General features: G+C 42.8%; 1 protein-coding gene and 1 long non-coding RNA gene across 3 annotated transcripts in view; one reads left to right on the forward strand and one right to left on the reverse strand.

Annotated features, from left to right (window-relative positions):
• The window catches only part of LOC105465143 (uncharacterized), a 152,097-nt gene extending 136,705 nt beyond the window's left edge, over window positions 1-15,392 (reverse strand). Inside the window, exon 1 of one of the 2 annotated variants that reach the window (XR_011611822.1) lies at window positions 15,033-15,392. This is a non-coding gene — a long non-coding RNA (uncharacterized lncRNA). The remainder of the gene's footprint in view (window positions 1-15,032) is intronic. The other variant, XR_011611821.1, reaches the window with a different exon arrangement.
• LOC105465142 (galectin like) lies at window positions 14,947-21,049 on the forward strand. Its single transcript, XM_011713409.2, has 5 exons — window positions 14,947-15,089; window positions 15,853-15,924; window positions 16,105-16,193; window positions 16,851-17,028; window positions 19,266-21,049. The coding sequence occupies exons 1-5, from the start codon at window positions 15,054-15,056 to the stop codon at window positions 19,407-19,409; spliced, it is 519 nt and encodes a 172-aa protein (XP_011711711.1). The 5' UTR covers window positions 14,947-15,053; the 3' UTR covers window positions 19,410-21,049.
• Window positions 21,050-22,386: the final 1,337 nt, after the last annotated feature.

The following is a 22,386-nucleotide window of genomic DNA, read 5'->3' on the forward strand; positions in this document are numbered from 1 at the left end:
TAGAACAACACCAGGCTGAAGAGTATGTGTGTGGCCTGCATTTCAGGGAAGAAGCAGAGGGTGAAGGTTCATATTGATGCCCATCAAATTCATTTTAGATCTATCTGACCAGATAGCTTTTAGAGGCTGAATTTTGGTGAGCTGGTTATTGTATTTTTGTCTTGTTTTTAGAAAGGGAAAATGAATTTGTCCTAAGGTTGGTGCAGGTGAGTGGAAATGTATCACATACGGGAGTGGAAAATGAATTTAGCTGGTCCAGCCCCACTGGACAAAAACCTAGCAGTATGTATAAAACTATTAGATGGGTGTACCCCATGTTCCAGTAATTTCACCTCTTAGTGGTCAAATGCTTTGATTTTTATAAGAATGTGTCCTGACTCTTTCTTGAGTACAGCATTCTATGAAAGAGTTCACCTTTTGATATTGAATCCAGCTCTCGGAACAGACAAGTGTTCTGGAAGCAGCGGTGGCTCCTAAACGCAGTGTCTGAGGATTAAATATAAGCATCTCAAAGTCCAGAAATAGACTTTTTTCCTTTTATCTTTTATTGACACGTAATAATTGTAGATATTTATGGAATATAGAGAGACATTTTAATCAGGGAAATGCAAATCAAAACCACAATGAGATATCATCTCACCCCAGTTGGAATGGCTATTATCAAAAAGACAAAAAAATAACAAATGCTAACGAGGGTGCAGAGAAAAGGGAACTTATACAGTAGTGGTGAAAATGTAAATTAGTGCAACCACTATGGAGAACAGTCTGGAGGTTTCTCAAAAAACGAGCAATAGAACTACCATATGCTCCACCTTTTGTATGCTCCCTGGAATATGGCTTATTTTCATTGGGTTCCACCAACTGTGCCCAGCTGAGAAGTGACTACAGGAAGGCAGTTCAGAATCACCAAGCGGTCAGTGGGGAATGTGCAGGATTCCAAGACTCCTCTCCCTCCACCATTGCTATCATCCCCACAGCTAGACAATGACCCTCCACACTTATTCCTGCTTCTGCCTTCATGAGGTTTGTCAGGTTTGGGAAAACATTCTTCAATACAATGCTAGATTTCAGAAAGAAGTTATTTACCCCCTCTCCAAACACAAACTGTCTACTCCAGGAAAAGCTATGTTCCTCTGAAACCATGCTCGTTTCCCAGAGGATGGTACTAGAAATATGTTATGCTGCAGATACACTATGTCTCCTCACATTCTCTCAGTTTGACTTAGTGTAATAAATGAGCTTGGGTATCTACCCTAAGCAAGATCTGTTGCTGGCCTCATGAGTTCTCTTCTAGTTACTGTACATTACTTTTTAAACACCTCTGTACTTGCTTTCCTTTGTGAATTATTTATGGTATTGTTATGCCCTGGGCTATAGGGCAAGTTTCTAAAATGGCTTTATGTGTTATGAAAATGGACAAATGAATAAATCATGTTAAAATATCCACAAGAGAATGGAATAGAATATGTCACAAGGGAAAGAACCTGTTAACATAAGGGTCAACAATGGTGACATAATCAGCTCAGTAACAAGAATAACCTTCATTCAGATCCCAAGTAGAATCCTTTAATCCCCCGGCTCAAAGGACACATTTGGTCTGCTGGGAAGTTTATATGTCATGTTGCTGAATTTTATCGGCTGCCTGTTTTTGTAGAGTGCTTACTACCAAGATTTTGTTCCAGCCTTTTGGACTATGTTTTATATACAAATAAAAGTAACAAGGGATTAAAACATAATTTTTCTATTAGGCTCAGAGAGGACACTTCACCAAACTCCAGAAAAAGAATTTGAAGCTAGTTAATCCCACTGAAGCTAAAAGTCTTAAGGATAATAACTTTCATTACATGAACTCTTCTAGACAAAAATAGAAGTGTAAGTTAGGGGGAAATGTGTATTCTGCATCATCCAAAATAAAACTTGCCATCCTTGGATTTCTTCCTTGCCTAAGCCCAGTCTTTAGAACAAGGAGTCTAATTTCACAATGTAGGAAATGATTTTAAAATATCTTTGAAAGCCCGGGTGCAGTGGCTCACGCTTGTAATCCTAGCACTTCGAGAAGCCAAGGCAGGAGGATTGCTTGAGTCCAGGAGTTGAAGACCAGCCTGGGCAACATAGTGAGACCTGATCTCTACAAAAAATAAAGAAAATTAACAAATTAACTGGGCGTGGTGGCCCATGCATGTAGTCCCAGCTATTCAAGAGGCTGAGATGGGAGGATTGCTTGAACCCAGGAGGTCAAGGCTGCACTGAGCCAAAATCAAACTACTACGCTGCAACCTGGGAACACAGCAAGACCCTATCTCAAAAATTAATAAATAAATAAATAAAATATCTTTAAAAGATTATGTGTAGCTAGGCCAGGCACAGTGGCTCACGCTTGTAATCCCAGTACTTTGCGAGGCTAAGGCAGGTGGATCACCTGAAGTCAGGAGTTCGAGACCAGCCTGGCCAACATGGTGAAACCTGTCTCTACTAAAAATACAAATAATTAGCCAGGTGTGGTGGCGCGTGCCTGTAATCCCAGCTACTTGGGAGGCTGAGGCAGGAAAATCACTTGAACCTGGGAGGTGGAGGTTGCAGTAAGCCGAGATCGTGCCACAGAACTCCAGCCTGGGCAACAGAGCAAGACTCTGTCTCGAAGAAAAAAAAAAAAAAGAGATCATGTGTAGCTATAATTCCACAAAGTCGACGGGGATACGTTCTACTGCCTCTGGATTTCCTCTGTCCTCCCACTTCAGTCTGAGTCCACACTTTGCCACTCTGAGGAACAGCCATATACCCACACGGAGCCCTCTCCCACCCTTTTGGTCATGCACAGTGTTGTATTGTCTTACAGACCCTTCTGAAGAGCGCCCAGAGCCCACACTGCTCACGCCTACAGAACTCCTTCCTCTCCCTTCTTCACCTTCTTTCTCATGGTGCTTCCTACTTTTCCCTCAGGTCCTTTTCTCTACTAACACTTCACTTGCCTGGCAGAGCTCAGAGGTGGCCAGCCCCACCCTACATTTTACAACCTTTCTTCCACCTGCTCACTCCCTTGTCCTAAACACTAAAGAGGACCTTTCCTCTTCCCAGGCCATTATAAGAACCCCAGCACATGCTGTCTGGCCCTGGAATTCAAGCCCAGTCATTGCATCTTAGCCTCTAGTTCTGATTCCTAGATTTTTGCAGGCAGGATTTAATATTTAAGTGCTGTAGACAACCCCAAATTATCACCTTTTGATGTCATTCTTAATAAATGCACCAGATCAGGCAAACACACACACACATACACACACACACACACACACACACACAAACACCACCTTACAAAGAACTAAAAAACTGAAGCACTGATGTGAGTGCGCTTTACAATGTCAAAGTGTAGTGCCAATATTGCTGTCATTATTGTTGGGCTACTCTTAACCTTCTCTATAAAGTAATAAGACAGCATAGCTGAGTAGTTAAGAGCTCTGATTCTAGAGCCACACTGCCTGGATTAAATCCCAGCTCTGCTATCTGATCGAGTTTAGGAAGTTACCTAATTTCTCTGTACCTCAGTTTTCTCATCTGTAAAATGGGAGTAATAAAAGGACCTACCTCATAGAGTTGTTACAAGGATCAAATGAATTAACATTTGAGCAGATACAGAGATGCAATCCCCACATTCCACTTCAAGGAAGGACTTGCTGCTCAACTGCAGGGAGTATGGTCAGCAAACACCCTCCTCCAGCTCTCAGCAACTCCAGTCTGTCTCAGCTGCAGAACTGCCTTGCCTCAGGCCGTGCTCTTCCTAGAGGGGTCCTGGAGCAGGATGCATTTGGTGACTGAGTGAGGTGGGGGCCTGATGCAGGACACTGTGCCAGATTGGCTGAGGTTTTGCTGAGCCGACATTGCAGTTCTCCTTCTTCTTGCTTTCTCTCCCTTCGCTTCAAAGGTATTACTCTCTAATAAGCATCTTACACCGTGAACTCTGTTTCAACTACTGCTTCCAGAGAACCCAATCTGTGATGGTATTTGTCAAGTACTTAGAAGAGTACCTGGCACATAGTGAACACTACACAGTGCTTGTTAACTAAAATTACGTAAGTAATCTGGAAAAGGTAGCACTTTCATTGCTCATCCCTCTTACAGAAGATGTCAGAGTTAATGTTCAGCATTAGGGATATTAGGTTACTCTAAAGAGCCCGAGAGTTGACCTAATCAAGATGAGGAAACAATAATACCACTAATATAGATATTATATTGCTATGCTTGTGCTTTAGAATTTTTTTCACTATTATCTTTTTTGTGCTTGACCTTACAAATTCCACTTTTTTATTGCTTACAAGGGTATTTGCTGACATTTTAAATTTAGGTTCAACAATTTTGGCTAATATTTAACATGAACTTATGTAAAATCCATACGCTGTCTAGAATTGAGCCTTCTCCATGGTGGGAAGGACACCTAAGGAGAATTGTTCTGAGACCGTGGACAGGAGGTCAGTAAGTGAACTCCAACTTGGGACCCTGGAGTCCTCAACAGCCATGAGGTTATATATCATCTGCAGATCTGTGGCCTTGCATTATTCATCAACTCATCTATGTGCTCATTCAGTCAAACAACAAATCTTCATGCCCAATTCTCATAGTCATGAAAAAGGAAGACAAGATTCTGTGCTCAGGGCTCTTACCTTCTGGGGTGGAAAGGCCACACCAGGTAATAAACAAGACAACTAGAGATGGAGATAAATACTGTGCAGATGAGGATGCAGTTAAAAGCCCTGGTTAGGGCTGCATTAGGGAAGGCTTCTCCCAGGAGCTGACACCTGAGCTAAGGATTTAAGGATGAAGAACCTGACAAGTGTCTGGGGAAGAACATTCCAGGCAGGGGGAACAGCAAATGCAAAGGCCCTGAAGCATGAGCACGCTTGGCTGCTGGAAGAACGCCAGGGAGGCCAGTTTTCACTGAAGAGTGGGGAGCAGCAGAGAGTATGGCCCCCAGGTAAAGTTGGAGAGGCAGGTCCAGCTCCTATAGGGCCTTGAAGGTCATGGAAAAGGAATTAGGATTTCATTCTAAATACCAAGAGAATCCAACAAGTAACTTTAAGGAGGGCTGACATTACACAATTTATGTTTTTAACAGACCACGCTGCGTGGGCACAGTGGTTCACGCCTATAATCCCAGCACTTTGGGAGGCCGTGGCAGATGGATCACTTAAGGTCAGGAGTTCGAGACCAGCCTAGTCAACATGGTGAAACTCCATCTTTACTAAAAAAATACAAAAATTAACCAGGCATGGTGGCACACTCCTGTAGTCCCAGCTACTTCGGAGGCTGAGGCAGGAGAATCGCTTGAACAGGGGAGGTGGAGGTTGCAGTGAGCCTAGATTATGCACTGCATTCCAGCCTGGGTGACAGAGCAAGATTCTGTCTCAAAAGAAAAAGAAAAAGAAAAAGAAAAAAAGACCACATTGACTAAACACAAGTTCAATATTGAAGAAGGGAACTGAATTACAATTTACTTACTATAAGGTATGGATACTCTCTGATTCCTGGGTGATGCTCTATTTTAGCATTGTGTAATAATTACTAAGGGCTTTAGGGTGAGCCTGTGGCTGTTTTATGAGCTTCTATTAGAACACTGAGAATAAACAACATTGTGTACTAAAATAATTACTGGACCTAAAAAAATACACGTCCTGCTCATAGTCAGCAATTCTGCCCATCCTCTTTTCTCTTAAGCTTATTCCTTCTTGTTTCTATTTATAATATATCACCTGGCATTGGATAATCTATATAAATTATCTAGTGCCGACCCTTAGTTTGAACTTCTTCAGAATAATTGTTAGCTATATCATCTTGGCTTGAAATGAGATGACACTCATTTTTCTGCCCATCCTAGCTATAGCACCAGTCAGTCCACAATAACTAAAAGAGACAAGGAGACACAGTGGCCTCCTGAAAGACAGGAACTTACCTACTCCTGCTTCCAAAGAAGGATCATATAGAAATGATATGTGTTTATTGGATCTTAATTTTCTCTTTCAGGCTGGGTGAGGATCTACTCAGTAAATCTAGCCTACAAAAGATAGGCTATAGAGGAAGAACATGCTCAGGAGGACAGAAGAAGCCCAGATCTACTGGAAGGAATGGGGAGGTGTCCAAAGGGCCAGTAATGACAAGGGCCAACCTGTCCAGGTGAGAAGAGCGGGTTACTATGGAAACAAGTCATTTTGTATTATTAAATGATCGGTGCATTAGGTGGGCAGAACTGGCTGGGATCAGAGCTGCATGTGGAATATTCCAACTCACTGTCAAGGAGAACACCTGTTAGCAGAGAAAATGAGAAAGCACCACAGGGTAGAAGTTTCATATTTGTATCTCTGCCTGAGTCATCTCAAAAAAAAGAAAAAAGATATGAGGTTCTTCTCTTCTTCATTATGGAGTTTTCCCTGGCATTACACTGGGATCAAAACCAAGCCCAGACAACTGCTTTGTGTCCTCTCCCAAGTTACTTTTGTTAATTCCTGGTAATTAAAATGAGGATTGCCTTTTAGGAAAAGCTGAAACCTCAGCAAAAAAAAAAAAAAAAAAAATCCTATTACAAAGTGGGCAAAGGACATGAATAGGCATTTCTCAAAAGAAGACATATGAATGGCCAGCAGGGATATGAAAAAATGTTCAACATCACTCATCATCAGGAAAATGCAAATCAAAACCACAAGGAGGTATCATCTTACCCCAGTTAGAATAGCTATTATTAAAAAGAAAAATGACAAATGCTGGCAAGGTTTTGGAGAAAAGGGAACTCTTATACACTGTTGGTGGGAATGCTAGTACAGACATTATGGAAAACAGTATGGAGAGTTCCCAAAAAAAAAAAAAAAAAAGAAAAAGAAAAAACAAACAAAAAAATCCTGTAAATAGAACTACCATAAAATCCAGTGATCCCACTTCTAGGTATTTATCCAAAGGAAAGGAAATCAGTGTATCAAAGAGATACCTGTACTCCTATGTTTATTGCTGCACTATTCACAAAAGCAAAGATTTGAAGCAACCTAAGTGTCCATCGATGGATGGATAAAGAATGAAATACTACTTGACCATAAAAAAAATCAAATCATATCATTTCCAGCAACATAAATGGAACTGGAGATCATTATGTTAAGTGAAATAAGCCAGGCACAAAAAGACAAATATCACACATTCTCACTCATATGTGGGAGCTAAAAGAGTTGATCTCATGGAGGTAGGAAGTAGAAGGATTATTACCAGAGGCTGGGAAGGGTGTGAGGGAGGCAGGGGATGAAGAGAGATTGGTTAACAGGTACAAACATACAGTTAGATAGAAGGAATAGTTCTAATGTTCAATAGTAGAGTGGGGTGACTATAGCTAATAACAATGTGTTTTATATTTCAAAATAGCTAAAAAAGAGAAATTGAAATATTCCCAACACACAGAAATGATAAATACTCGAGGTGATGGATACCCTAAAGACTTTGACTTGATCATTACACATTCTATGTATTTAACAAAATATCACATGCACCCCCATAAAAATGTGCAAATAATATGTAACGATTAAAATTTTAAAAGCTGAAATTTCCCTTCTTTCCACTTTACCCACCTTCACACACACACACACACACACACACACACACACACCCCAGGCAATCTTAAAAAGTCATGCCCAGCCCAAAGCCTCCTGAATTTATACAGTTTGAACTAATTCTCAGGTTTCAGAGAAGCACTGAACCAACAAAGGCCAATAATGTGAATGAATGAAATGTGATGAGTTGAATCAATGTAGACTGTCAATTTGAATTTCTTCTTCAGTTTAAAACATTTTCTTCAACTCTTAATCTTTCTCTATGGGATAATCATTTGAACAATTCAGGCCTGAAATCAACATGTACCAGATAGATTGGATTTAGATAGAAATCATATTACCTAAAGGGAGGTGGGATGCAACGAGCCCCTGGATTCAAAGCATTTCATTTTGATTTTCTGGGCTTTGTTGCCATGTTGGCGGGGGAGCTCTTAGATCCACTCTGAATACTGTCACATGGAAGAGGCAGTGTGCAGGGGAGGAATCTATGATATGAGGCTAGCAGAGATATCCTTAGGAAACATGTATCTAAGAGGAGGGCAAGTATTTTCAGTGCAAGTAATGTGTGTGGTCGTTTTTGCTTTTTTAAAGAAACTAAAAATTATTATAATGGCAACTAAAACAGAGCCTAGCTCAATAAATTGTTCTTGAATAAATAAATGAAGTGTGCTTTCTCTCAGTCACCTTGGGCAATCAAATTTGGATGCCAAGTTTAAATTCCCAGGTCTCTTCTGGATGGTGGTTTGTTCAGAAGCTGTGCTGTGTTAACCCATACTCTGTGTAGTTCACCTTTGAAAAAATCCAGAAATCTGTGTCATCCAAATATGCTTCCTCCAACAATCAAATGACCACCTGGCAACATGCCTCCTGGGTTTTCCTCCCCATTAGTCAGGATTTCCAAATGACTGCTAAATCCGAATCTTGGTCTTCTTCCACCCAGCCAAGCCAGGCAAGTTTCCATGAAACTACAAAACTAAGAAGCCCTTTATGCCACTTGACAACAAGAAAATAAAATCACAGAGGCGGTGAAGAGGAGAACTATAAATGAGCAAATGAAAACAGAAACGACAAGCATAATGAGAGGAGCATAATTAGGCCTGGGGCACTGCCACGCAGGCCTGTCACATTCCTGATGGGTAAAAGATTGGCTGACCACAGACCCGCCTGTTGGAATTACCAAAGGTGAGGCTGGAGAGAAGGCTCAGAAGCACATGGTTGCCTCTTTATACACAAAAAGCTCCACTGGAAAGAATCTTAAAATATCTCATTCACACTGTCAGTTCCAAATGCTGGAAGCAGGGGTTCTGTTTCCCCGAACAGCGCGCACTCCGCCTCCCCGTTGGCCAGGGTTTCTGTTCTAGGAAGGACTTCTCAGACACGCTAAAGGGTCCACGGTGACATTCCCCGGGGGCTTGAAGCACAGCATACCTTTGAAGCCTCGAGCTCCTCCTGGGAATGGGTTCATTATTCTCTTCTTAAGCTGGCGGTTTTCTGAAATCAATCCTTTCTGCACTAAGTAATTAAAACACAAGCAGAAGGCTCATTCTAGTCTCCTCATAAATAAACCGAAAATAAATGAAATGTTGAAACTGGCATTGACTGCGAAGTTTTATGGCTGTCCCCTAATTACTTTGGTACAACACACATTTGTGTGTGTCTAAAATGATTATTTGATAACCATGACCATAGTTCCTAAAATAATTAAGAACTGTAATCACATTGTGAAATATAGAAATACAACCTGATAAACGTTTGCCCTCCTACCTAAGTAGGTAAACAAAAGGATGCTGAGTTTGTGTATTTTGCTGCCTACATGAATATTGATCATGAGCAGACTGGCCTGAAAAAGCAATTATGCAGTACTGAAAGCTTGAATGGACCTGTAACAGTGTGCAGTGTCTTATTCCTCAAAGTGGGCTACCACCATCCTTTGAGACCTGCGGTGAGGAGGGAATCAAAGTTGCAGGGTAAACAAGATAAACATTTGGGATGCTGTACTATAGGTATAGGCGTGGGGAGCACATTAAGTTCACATCAAAATAAACACGGCAATATTATGGAACAGAATGCACAATGCACACAAATCTCTCAATATTACAAAGACATTTTGATCTGGCAGCTACACCCACAGGGTTCCTCATGGGTCATCCTTCAGTTTAGAGGTTCTTTGTGGAATCATTTGCAAAGTGCTCCTAGGTAATCAGGAAGCAATGACTTGCCAAATAAAAAGGAAAGTGTTTCTGATTTGTACGTTTCAAATCTAGATTTGATTGGAAAAAATTTCATATCATATATATAAATAAAGATAATAGGAATCTTAAGGCACCTTCTAGATCATTGGTTCTCACAGGGTGAAAACTGGCTTCCCTCTACCCTTGTAGTTTCCTTGGCTGGACTACGAATTAATTTGACATGAGACAGGTTAACAGGAAAAAAACATTTTAATTACATATATACACATGGGAGTCCCACAAATTATGAGACTCCAAAGGGTCAGATGGTTGCAGCTTATATAGTATCCTGAGCTACGGAAAGGAATAGGGCGTGGGCCTTCAAGGGGTGGTGGAAACGTAAGTTGTGGGAGGGTGAAAGTACAAATGGATGGTGAATAAAGGTCGTCTTGTTATGCAGATAAAGTCACCCAGATAAAAGTTGTCTGGAGCAGCCCTCTTCATGATGCAGATACTGTATTAGATTTCCTTTATAGATATACATTTCTTTTACAAAAGGACAGCTTTTCCAGCTGCAGTTTCCTAGAATAATCAGCTCAAAATATGCCAAAGAAGTATATTCTGGGGTGGCATATTCTAGTCTCCTACAGTTACATTTTGGGGTAGTGTGTCCTGAGCCTCAACTGGGGACAATTTGTGCCCTCCCTTCCAAGAGGGGCATTTGTCAATATCTGAAGACATTTTTGGTTGTCACACTAGGGAGGAGGGGGAGGTGTTATTTGCATCTAGTGCTCAACATCTTCTAACACACCAGACAGCCCCCCATGAAAAAGGGTTTCCTAGCCTAAAATGTCACTAGTGTGAGGAGAAACCCTGCTTTAGACAATGTGTATATACACACCGATAGAAAATGAGGGGTCTGTAAGTTCAAGTCAGGCCTTGGAATCATGGCCCATAGGAGGCCTCAGAAGGCAGGCATGGTCGAAGGGAAGGAAGCACATGCCTCTCTGGACCAAGGTACATATGAAAGGCAGCCTCTGGAAGCAGGGGTTCAGTTCAGCTGGTTGCCACACCAGAGAGAAGAGTGGGGTTAGAATTCAGGCCACAAACAGAGCTGCAATGTGGTCTTTGAAGACTTGCTTTTGTAGTTCTGCAGCAGTTGCTGCTAGGCATACGCTCAGGGATATGCCACCTCCTTCAGAAAGTGGCCTTAATCCTCCAAATGGGAGTGAGTTTCCCTGCATCAGTGCTCAGGCTGTGGGTCTGAGGCCTTTATTATCTTACCCACTAATACATCCTGCCATTGTGTCCCAGAGTAGACTGTGAGTTTCCTGAGGACAAGACTCATGCATTTTCAACTATCTCCACAGGACCACAGCATGTAGCAATACTGATAAAATAGTTGCTGAATTGTCATCAATATTTATTCTCCTCCCAATATTAGAAATTGTATGTGCATACATTTGAACAAAACATATAAAATGTTAAGGTAAAAAGGAAGTAATCTATTTTCCTCTGGAAAAATCATTTAGCAAAGCCCATCTTCAAAGACCTGTTTATACTTTTTTTCAAAGCTAATAATGTTTGACTGCCTTCCCCATTTCTATAACGTTTTTAGTAGTTTCCAGTAGTAACACAGTTCATCTTGAAATTTCACTACTGCATTTCATAAATGGGTCCCAATTTGGTTAATGTTTTTACACACAAATACCTATAATCAAAGCATGGAGCAAATTTTGCCTATTCTTCGCTATACAACTCAAAAAAGAATTTTTTAAGCTCTATAATTTATTAATTTGCTAATGGCTTTTCCCCATAAGGGATAGTTTGACCCTGCTCAACTTTTAGTTACAACAAAAAAACTCATTCAGGCTTTCTATCTGCTCTTCATATTCAAAATAAACCATGCCCTAGATTGAGAAGGAATCAAGCATTTTTGGAATAAAAGGCAATTTTCCATGATAAAATATTCTGAGCACATTTAGTACCTTCCTATTCTTTACATTTCTAAAATGTAAGAAACTCATCTCCAGCAATCCAAATATCTTAAACTCCACTTATAAAACAAATCAAAGGGTTATTCTTCACCCTACAAAAGCACTTATCAAAAGATTCAACCCAAGATTATTTTCATTCAGCAGCACCTACTCTCAAACCCATTTCAATTTAGACAGTATTCACACAGCTTTTCAGGAACCAGAACTTTCTAAGAGCTAAGAGGGAATGATGAATGAGCTCAGCCCCTTAATTCTGCAAGTGAGGAAACTGAGGCTCAGAAGACCATATGAACTCTCAAAGCTGCATGATAACAGCTAGCACTTATCAGGGGCCCAGGGCTTCTCACAGCTTCACCACTTCCACCATGTCAAGGCCACCATCACATCTTGTTTGGAATGCTATAGGAATCTCCTAAGTCCCATTTTTACCCTCCCTCCTACCATCCACCCTCTCTCCAAAGGCCACTCCATACAGCAGCATGTGGATGCATCTACAGTAGAAGGCAAACTATGTCCCTCCTTTGCTCAGAAACTTTTAATGTCTTCCTATTTCCCCATGTAAAAGCCAATCCTCAACCACAGTGTAGAAGGGCTATCCATTTCTAGCTACATATCTCCTCAGTCACTGCCCCCAGCCCCAGTACTTGGAGACTTTTCCCTTGCAGTTCCCTCTGCCAGCAAACTCTTCCTCCAGATGTCCACATGACTCACCCCTCTCCTTCAGGGGTCTTCTCAAATGTCACTTTACCACAGGTGGCTTCCCTGACCATCCTGTATAAATAGCATCACCCCATCTCCTGTCTCTCTCTCTACTGGCTTTTAAGTTATTTTTATTATTATTGAGACAGGTTCTCACTCTGTCACCCACGCTGCAGTACAGTGGTGAAATCACAGCTCACTGAAGCCTTGACCTTCTGGCTTCAAGCGATCCTCCCACCTCAGCCTCCCAAGTAGTTGGGACTACAGGCGCACAACACCACACCCAGCTATTTTTTTTATTTTTGTAAAGACAGAGTCTCTCTGTGTTGCCCAGGCTGGTCTCAAACTCTTGGCCTCAAGTGATCCTCTTGCCTCAGCCTCCCATATTGCTGGGATTATAGGCATGAGCCACCACACCTCACCTTATTATTTTTTCCTAACGCTTTTATCACCCAACATATTTTGTTTACTGACTTCCTTTGCCCACTAGAATGTAAGCTCAGCAAAAAAAAGTCACCTGCCGGATCCCCAGTGCCTGGTATATGGCAAGCACTTGGTATTTTTGTATAATAAGTGCTCACTATGTGCCCAATACTGTTTTAAGGAAAGCATTTACTTAATCCTCCCAATAACCTGAGATAGGCATTATTATCATCATCATCATCTCTGAGTATAACAGATGAAGAAACTAAGGCACAAAGAAGTTTAGTAATTTTTCCAAGATCACATAACTAGAGAATAGTAGAGCCAGAATTTGAACCCAGGACACCGACTCTTTAACTCCATCACATATTGTATCACCCTTATTGTGTCACTCAGTTAATGACAAAGAACTGCTGCACTTTAATGCTTCTTCTCTATACCAGACTCTCAGAAATTGATACATACTAAAGTGTGCTTTCAAATGTCAATAATTTCCTATAAGTGCCTAATATTTTAAAATATAATAAAGTGTGATTTTGAGCTAAGACTGGTAAACAAAGTGTGCTGCAGCCACAAGCGTGCTGCGCTTCAGCCTCTAGTTCGAGAACCACTTCCAGAGGATATGACTGAGGCTTACAGGCGTGTGTAGGTAATTCTCCCTGCTCAACTGAGATTACCATGATTAGCTCTGGTCCATAAAGGGAAAACTAAGACACAAAAGCCGCAGTGATGTTCTAGGCCACACAGCCAATTGCAGTGACTAGAAAGAAGCCCGGCGGCGAAGGTAAGCTGAGATGGCGAAGGTGAGCTGAGATCGCGCCACTGCACCCCAGCCTGGGCGACAGAGGGAGACTCCGTCTCAATTTTAAAAAAAAGGAGCCTCTGAGGGGCCCTCTGGGACTGCAGTAGGTCACACATGCTCCCTGCTTATTAGTGTAGAACGCCCCGGTGATTCATGCAACGGAATGTTTCAGCCAAGGATGTCACCTAATAGAGGATATGTTGATACAGCTTTATCTGAGAAGTTACATAATCATCCTAGTGTGGAAATGCCATAAAGGAATTTCTGGCTTGAATAAAAGAGGTGTGTATCCCCTGGGAAGTACTCCATGAAGGGTATGAGGAGATTTTCAGTGAGAAGCTTACTACCCTAGACTGGGCAAGTGACTTGTTAAAAACAGGGCTCAATGGAGGCTCCCTGAGGACAGTGACTGTGCCCAGTTTGATTTGGTAAGGCTTAGACTCCTGTCCGAGAGAGTCCAGGGAACCCCAGACCTGCCTGTCCTTCCACAGGGAAGAGAGACCTTTCTGTTTCTAGCCTCCTGGGATAGAAAGGTCCCTACCTTGAGTCCTCTCTGCTTCGTTCTTTCAGGTCACACATTTATTTCTGCAAGCCTTCAGACCTTCCATTCTCTTTCTGCCCTAGAGAGCAGAATGAATCCTTCCCCCGATTTTGTTGGAATTCTCTGAAAGAAATCCTGCCGAGTCTCCCACTCTGGAATACCACCCCCAGCACCCAGTCTTCCCTCGACCTCGCCTCCCACCGCCCCACCAGCCCCCAGGACGCGGCAGGAGGAGGAAGGAGGCTGGAGGGAGTGGCGCCGGTGGCACGAGCACCTGTCACCTGACCTGCTCGGGCCCTTACTTCTCCAGCCCCGGCCCTGCCCACCCTCTGGCCGGTGTGCGCCGACAGGGTCCCCGCCCTCCCGGACCGGGACAGGCCCGTCCCTCCCGCCCCGGCCTCCGCCACCGTCCAATGGCCGAGGGGCAGGGCCCGCTGAGCAAGCCGCGGCAGCCCCGCCGGGTCCCCGCCCTGTTCCCGGTTCCCAAGCCGGGCCCCGGAGGCCTTTAAATGCTGCCCAGGGCCGACGCGGCACGGCCCTTGCCACCTTTCTTGGTCGGGCAGCGGCAGCGGCAGCAAGCAGCAGCGTCGGTCCAGGTCCGGGGCCGTTCCGGGCCGCGGCAAGCACCTTGGCCCTCGCGGCCCGCGCTGCCTCCCTCTCCTCCCCTCCTCCCAGGCCCTGCCTGCCAGGTCGGCGCCGGGCCCCGGGCGTGCGCGCGCGCGCCCCCTCGTGTGTGCGCGCGCCCGCGCCAGCTCGGACCCGCGCCCCCGCCCCCGCCCCGCGCAGGACAGCCCCGGGATCCCCGCCCGCGCGCTGCGTCCCACGTACCCCGCCGCGCCGGGCAAGAAGATGGCGGGATCGGTGGCCGACAGCGATGCCGTGGTGGTGAGTGTGGCAGGGCGCGCGCGAGGCGCCCCTCCCCGCCGCCCCGCACTCCGCTGCCGCCTGCTCCAGCAGTGCTGGGGTGCTGAGAAGCCGCAGGCCTGGCCGGCGCCCCCCGCGTGGGAAGGCGCCGGGTACCTGTTAGCAGCCGCCGGCTGCGCGCGGCCGGTGTTGGGGGCTGGAGAGGCTCCCGGGCTGCGGGGCTCTGGGCTGGGGAGGGAGTTTGGGGAGGATGGCGGGGTGGGGGCGCCCGACAGCCCGATCTGTGCCGTGCAACCGCCAGCCAGGTGTGCGCGTGGGTGAGTGTGTCCGGGGCGCGCGCCCCGCCACCGCCCCCGACGTCCCGGGGATTCCCCCTTGGAAATGGGTCGGCGCCCGGGGCTCCCGAGAGAAGTTGAGCACGGCCGCTCCACTTCAGCCACGTCCCGGAGGACAGGCCTGGCCCACCGCGCTTCCAGAAGCGTTTGCGGTTGAAGAGGGGCCTGCCCTCCTCCGGCGTGGGGCTCTGGCTCCTCGGTGGACCTCGACCTTGATTTTGATCTGGATCTGAAGGGTCTGCGGATCTTCAGAAGCTTAACCACCGGGTGGAAAGGATGGGTTTTTTTCGGGGGTTACGAGATTATCTAAGAGACAGTGAAGAGGCATCATCGGCAGACACTGTGTGCGTGTGGAAGACTGCTGGATTCCACCACATCTGTGTGGGTTCTTCCTCCAGCCCCCCAAAAAAGAGCCCATGGAAAGCCAATCTGTGTGCTTCTATTTTTAGAAACTAGATGATGGCCATTTAAACAACACTTTGGGCTCTCCAGTTCAAGCGGACGTGTACTTCCCACGACTGGTAAATGGCTTTGCTCTGTGTTCTGTGTCTCTGCCTGTACCCTCCTCCTTTCTCATTGCTTTTTAAAATTTTATTCGTTTGTTTATTGCATTTTCCAATGGGTCAGGCCTTCAGGATCTGAGGTCTTGGCTCTTCCCTAACAGGCTGTGAAACTCATTTTTCTTCTCCCACCCTTTGCAGATAGTTCCATTTTGTGGGCACATTAAAGGTGGCATGAGACCAGGCAAGAAGGTGTTAGTGATGGGCATCGTAGACCTCAACCCAGAGAGGTAAGGCAGAGTCTTTACAAAACTATCAGGCTGTGGCTGAGCCCTGCCCACTCCTGTTGTGGTTTGGCACTCCTCCTCTTCCTCTCCTTGTGCACAATGTTGCTAGTTGCCAGTGCCAAGAAAGTACCATGTTCCCATGAAAAGAATGTGTATGAATCCCAGCCATCATTTCTCCAGACAGCTATTTATATCAGAGATTATAAATATAGGGCCACATTTTCTCTTTGACCCTTAGGGAGGCCAAAGGATTTTTTTTTTTTTTTTTTTTTTTTTTTTATGGTTTTGAAACATGGTGCCAGAAGCAAGAACTATCAAGATGAATAAGAACCCAACTTAACATTATTTCCCGTGGTCAATTTCTGTGGCTGTTTTTGAGAATTCCGAAGTGGATTAAGACATAGATGTGTGGTCGCTTTGGGGTATTTGAAATCGCTAATTTTAGTCATTTTCAGCTCCACCAAAGTTTTCACCAGAGCTTGCTTTAGGTAACAAAATAAACTGGTTTGACTTACTTCTCCATAATCTAACCTCTCTTGAAGAGTAGTGGCCTCTTAAAAACGGGCAAACCCAGAGGAGGAACAGGAAATATAAGCACCTGGGTCATTTTGAAATGTTTTTATATCCAACCCTGAATCAATGAGATGATTTTCTTTTCAGCTTTGCAATCAGCTTGACCTGTGGGGACTCTGAAGATCCTCCTGCCGATGTGGCAATTGAACTCAAAGCTGTGTTCACAGATCGGCAGCTACTCAGAAATTCTTGTATATCTGGGGAGAGGGGTGAAGAACAGTCAGCAATCCCTTACTTCCCATTCATTCCAGACCAGCCATTCAGGGTGAGTACCTCGAGTGCCTCGGCTCCAGCCACTGGCAGGGTGATAATGTTCGACTTACCTAGTGTGTGCCAAGAACACTTGAAGCGGCCAGAATTTTTGCATGTCCAGGAAATTTGTCACCCAATGGTGAAAAAAAGATCAAAAGAGCTCTGTTTGCTGATGTAAATTAACACTTGCCATAGTAACTGTTAGTTCTATTCAGCTCACACATTTAAATAGACCCATATTTACGTGACCAAATTGTTAAGAATAAGTAACTTTTCTATGTAGTACCCAACATATAGTAGATACCTACCCCCAAATATCTGATTGATTAATCAATACTAATAAGTACCCACTTATTAAATATTAATAAATATTAATAAGGTTGAGAGCTACTTATTAGCTCTCAGCCTTATTTGTATGACATTTTAAAGAATATGATGATGATCATTTCATTTTCTCTTGTTCCCTTTGCTAATGAGGCCATGTTTGTGTCCTTGTTTCCCGCTCTGGATTAATTAACCGCAGTCTATTTCACGGTTACAGACTGGCTGACAAATTCCTTCCCTTGGGACTGGATGAATAAAGATTTGCTCCCCACTATCTTTTGGGCAGGAAGCACAATCCAAACTTTTCATTCAGTCAAGCAGCATTAGCGGCACCTTCCTCTATGAAAGGCAATGCCAAATAAGAGATGCAAGTAGTGGCACATTGGCTTGTGCCTGTAATCCCACCACTTTGGGAGGCTGAGGCAAGAGGATTGCTTGAGCAAAGGAGTTCAAAACCAGCCTAGGAAACATAGCAAAAACCCTGCCTCTTTAAAAAAAAAAAAGATTAGCCTGGCGTAGTGTCACACACCTGTAGTCCTAGCTATTTGGGAGGCTGAGACGGGAGGATCGCTTGAGCCCAGACATTCAAGGCTACAGTGAGCTATGGTTGCATCACTGCACTCCAACCTGGGTGACAGAGCAAGGTTCTGTCAAAAAAAAAAAAAAGGAAATGCAAGTAGTAATGGTGTTGAAAAGGGGTCAGACCTAGTGATGAATTGTCATTACACTTTCACATTACATCACAATAATGACAACTCAGTTAAAAGCTCCATGTTACATATGAGCCCAATAAAACAGAACTACACTTAACTGGTTACCCTTCATCTAGAAATTTTCAAGTGCCTCATGAAGAAGTAATTATTTCACTTCCCTTCTTACATTCTGAGGGGAAAATAAGAATCCATGATTTTTGCATCAGTGGTAGCATTGAGATAGTTGCCCTTCTAGTTATAGTCTCTGGAAAGCACCCTTGACCCATTCTCTCTCCTCACCCCCTTCTCTAGAATGGTGATGTCCCCTTGGGCTCCTCTTGGTGAGGATAGTTTCTCAGTGATGAACCTTAATGCATAGCTCATGAATGTGAATAACCACAGCTTCTGACTGCCAGGAGGAATATAATGCTCCCAACAACAAAACTGAAGTGAAATAGGCCTTTCTTGGTGATAAAATTTTAGTAATATGAATTAAATGTGACTAATATCACATATGGAGCCTCCTTACATGGTGAATGCCAATGCTTTTAATAAACCCATCATAGCACACTACCAGTAATTAAACTTTATGGTAAATTACTTGAGGAAAAAGCTTTTACCTTATGGAACCGGTATTTCTGTTTGACTCAACAAAACCTTGTTAATTACATGTTCTTTGTCCAGTGGTAATTACTATGTGTAACCTTCTCTCTGCCTTAGTGCTTAGCATATTTTGAGTGTCTAGACTATTATGGTCTGCTACTAATGGATGCCAGTTCTGCCTTGTGAGGGGCCCTTCTGAAGGTGGAATAGAATAGTTCAGGGGATGACAGTGGAGGCATTAAGTGCCATATAAACAAGTCTATGCTACTTTACATCACTTTCTGGAGTATAGGCAGAAGGGAGATACGTTAAAGGAATGCAGTTTTAAATCTTTAAAAGGTATTATATTGAATAGTGTAGAGCAATGGTTCTCAAAGTGGGTTCTCTATTCTAGCAATATCAGCATTACCTTGGAACTTGGTAGAAACACACATTCTTAACACCTACTGAATCAGAAATTTTGGAGGTAGAGCCCAACAATCTGTGTTCTAACAAGCCCTCTGCAGGTTTCAATGCATTCTAATGTTTGTGAACCACTGAAGATACTGCTTTTTTTCTCTAAAATGAAGTATTATTTGTTTTCCCCAGTAGGGTTCATTGAAATTGTGGACTATTATTTTGTTTCTTCCAGGTGGAAATTCTTTGTGAGCACCCACGTTTCCGAGTGTTTGTGGATGGACACCAACTTTTTGATTTTTACCATCGCATTCAAACGTTATCTGCAATTGACACCATAAAGATAAACGGAGACCTCCAGATCACCAAGCTTGGCTGATTTAAACCTCCTCTATTTCAAATAGGATCACGTGCCACAACTGTCTTGACTGTTGGTCTGGAAGAAGTGTCCTAGCAAGATCTGGACACTTAAAAAGAAAACAAAAACAAATGGCAAGCTTCACTGTCTCTTCTTTTGTACAGTTTAAACCCAAAATGACAACTTCAACCGTGGTTTGCCCTTAAGAAGAAAGCTGTTGGGACAAAGACACCGAGCCATTATACCCAGAATAAAATAATACATTTATGCTGGATTTTATTCAGACCACACTAAAATGGATTTGTGATGATTTGTGATTTGGTAGCAAATTATTCATCTTTTCAAAGCAAGGCAATGCTTAGAAACAGAAGTGCTAAAGACACTTGAAAAGCCAACAACAACGGTACAGTGAAATCAATGCATTTCTGCGCTGAAGTGGAATTGTGTAGCACAACCAATATTTTAGTCAGGGTATTTACATAGAATGTAGGTTGTTCAAGATTTGACTTTTTTTTGTTTTGTTTTTGTTTTCGTTTTGCACAGCATAATGTTAATTCAGATTGTTGAAGCTTTCTTGTAGTTATTTATTTCACTCAATGTATGTATTAGAGAACGAACAATGTCTCAAGAACAGCAAGTTATAAACTTTTGAATGTATAAATATCTTAGGTCCTAGGGGAGAAAATTACATATTACAATTATGAAACTGGTGAATTTCTGCTTTAAAGAATTGAGATTCTCCATACCCCTAAACTTAGGATCTCTTGATATAAATTGCTGTAAGTGCTTTTGGGAAACCTTTACAAAACCATTTTGATAAAACTGCTTTTCAAGTTATTGTTGGTTATGTAAAATTCTATTTACATTGCTTTTTCTCCTTACTGGGAATTAGCACAGTATTGGCTTCCTTAAGACTAATTATTTCTCTCTTGATTTATATAATAGCTCATTAAGTTGTTATTAAATTAATCAAAAACACAAGAGGTGACTGCTTAGACAATTTTTAAAGCGACTATAATATAAACTTTTAAAGGAATAATATGAAAATGACTGTGGAATGCAGTGTAAAGCAGAAGCAAATGGCCCTGAATAACTTACTTGGAAGTAATTTATATCAACTTAAGCTGTTAGCTCATTGTATAACTTTTCTTATGTGACCCTCACCAATATCCCTAAGTAATGCCTTTGGAAGCTTCAGAGTAGAAGATGCTTCCTACTGTGTTGGCTCTGAGGAGATAGTAGGATTAGATGGGATTCAGATTAGGAAATGATCCAGTTTATCTGAAAGGTTAACTCCCAGGACTCCAGGTCTTTGAATCCAGCCAGTAGAGTGAATGCTTCCAATTAAGCTGTAGGCGTTTCCCTGCACTTATGGAACTGATCAAACAGGGTGACTCCAACAGGAGGCTGCAGTACTGTAAATGTCACCGCAAGGCAAGGGATGCTTAAAGTCCTGGGTTCTGGACTTTACAAGCTACATTGGCCCTGGAGGGAGGGACCCTTGGCATTGCTTTGATCAGGTAGTGAGGGAAGACAGGGTTCTGGGGTGGGGGTGTATTTATATATAATTTAGGTTTTGTTTGTACAGCATACTGTGTCTTGCAATGACACATCCTTGTCCTGCTTTGCTTTTTTGAGTTTTTTTTTTTTTTTTTACACAACATGCAGAGGCACTGAAGTGACCATGTCATTTTCAAGTGTCAAGAATGTAGACAGTGTTTCAGTACCAAAGTCTAAAATAAACAAACTAAAATTGTGAATTTTTTATAGGTGATATATTTGGATTCTTCTCAACTTTGAAACTGTTTAGCACAGTTCCATTGTGTTATATAAGAAGATACTGTATCCAACAAGACTGGCTGTATATTGAAAAGCTTTATGTACCAGCCAACTTATTTAACCATATTCAGCCTGTTCTGTAGGGGCTGCTCTGTGGTTCCAGGTATTTTCAAGCCTGTGATTAACTTCTCATGGCTTGTCACTTCAAAGTCCCTAAATTTTGAGAAGTGTTTGTATAGAGACTTAAAGGGCACCTTGAAATAACATTTGTGGGAGTTTTGATTCAACTTATGGTGGAAGAGCCCCATAGGAAGACTCTTTTGAGTGGCCAACCATTCCCACCCACTGCATAATTCAGCAGAAACTAGAGGAGCAGGGCGTGTAACTGATTGGAATTGAGACTCTTATTCTGTCTACCTATCAGCTAACTCATTAGCAGCCAAGCCCTTAGGCAGCTTAGTGTGAAAATACAATGTTAACTGTTTGTTTCTCTGTGCGCTTAGTGGGAACCTCTTGGATAAGCCTATTGGGATTAATCTAAATGATGTGATGATTTGATTCAGGTATAGCCCAAATTAGTAAGGGGCTTTAGATGTAAACTGGAAACAGTATTCACACCCTCTCCTGGGCCTGCGAGGTCTAAGGTGAGAATTTCAGGATGGAAAGTGCAATTTAAAGCTTCCACAGGAAAGTATTTGGGTATGTGAGGAGTTATTTCTGACCAGAGCCCCAGTTCTGCAATAACCAAAACCAAGGAGTATAAATAACAATCAGGCTCTGGGGGAATAGAAAGCAGGCTTTAGACAATCTGTCCATTTCTGCAGTAAAATTGGAGTGAGTGTGTATATCTACTTAAAACCTAATAGAAGTGACTTCTACTTTTTGGGCTATGCCAGAAGTATTTTTAAATTATTATTTAAAATTTTGAAGCCCCATTTCAAATCTTGCCGACCTTAGTTCAAAACCCCCTGAGACATCGCTTTTATAATTGAGGATTTGTTAAAACGGCAAGTCATTTCATTTGTGTTAAAAAGAAGATACCCAAAAGGAAGGAGGGAGCCCTGTTGCCTTGAGATAAACGGCCTTGGCATTTTCTGGCATTAATGTAGAAATAATGTTCCTATGATGACATATTTTCAAAGAAACACTTTCTTATTTACTGCGTGGTGTAAAATGTTGCTAAATGTGTTGTTACATTATGTCACTGCTGAAAGTTATT

The sequence above is a fragment of the Macaca nemestrina genome, chromosome 13, assembly GCF_043159975.1.
Source record: "Macaca nemestrina isolate mMacNem1 chromosome 13, mMacNem.hap1, whole genome shotgun sequence".
Classification (NCBI taxonomy): Eukaryota; Metazoa; Chordata; class Mammalia; order Primates; family Cercopithecidae; genus Macaca; species Macaca nemestrina.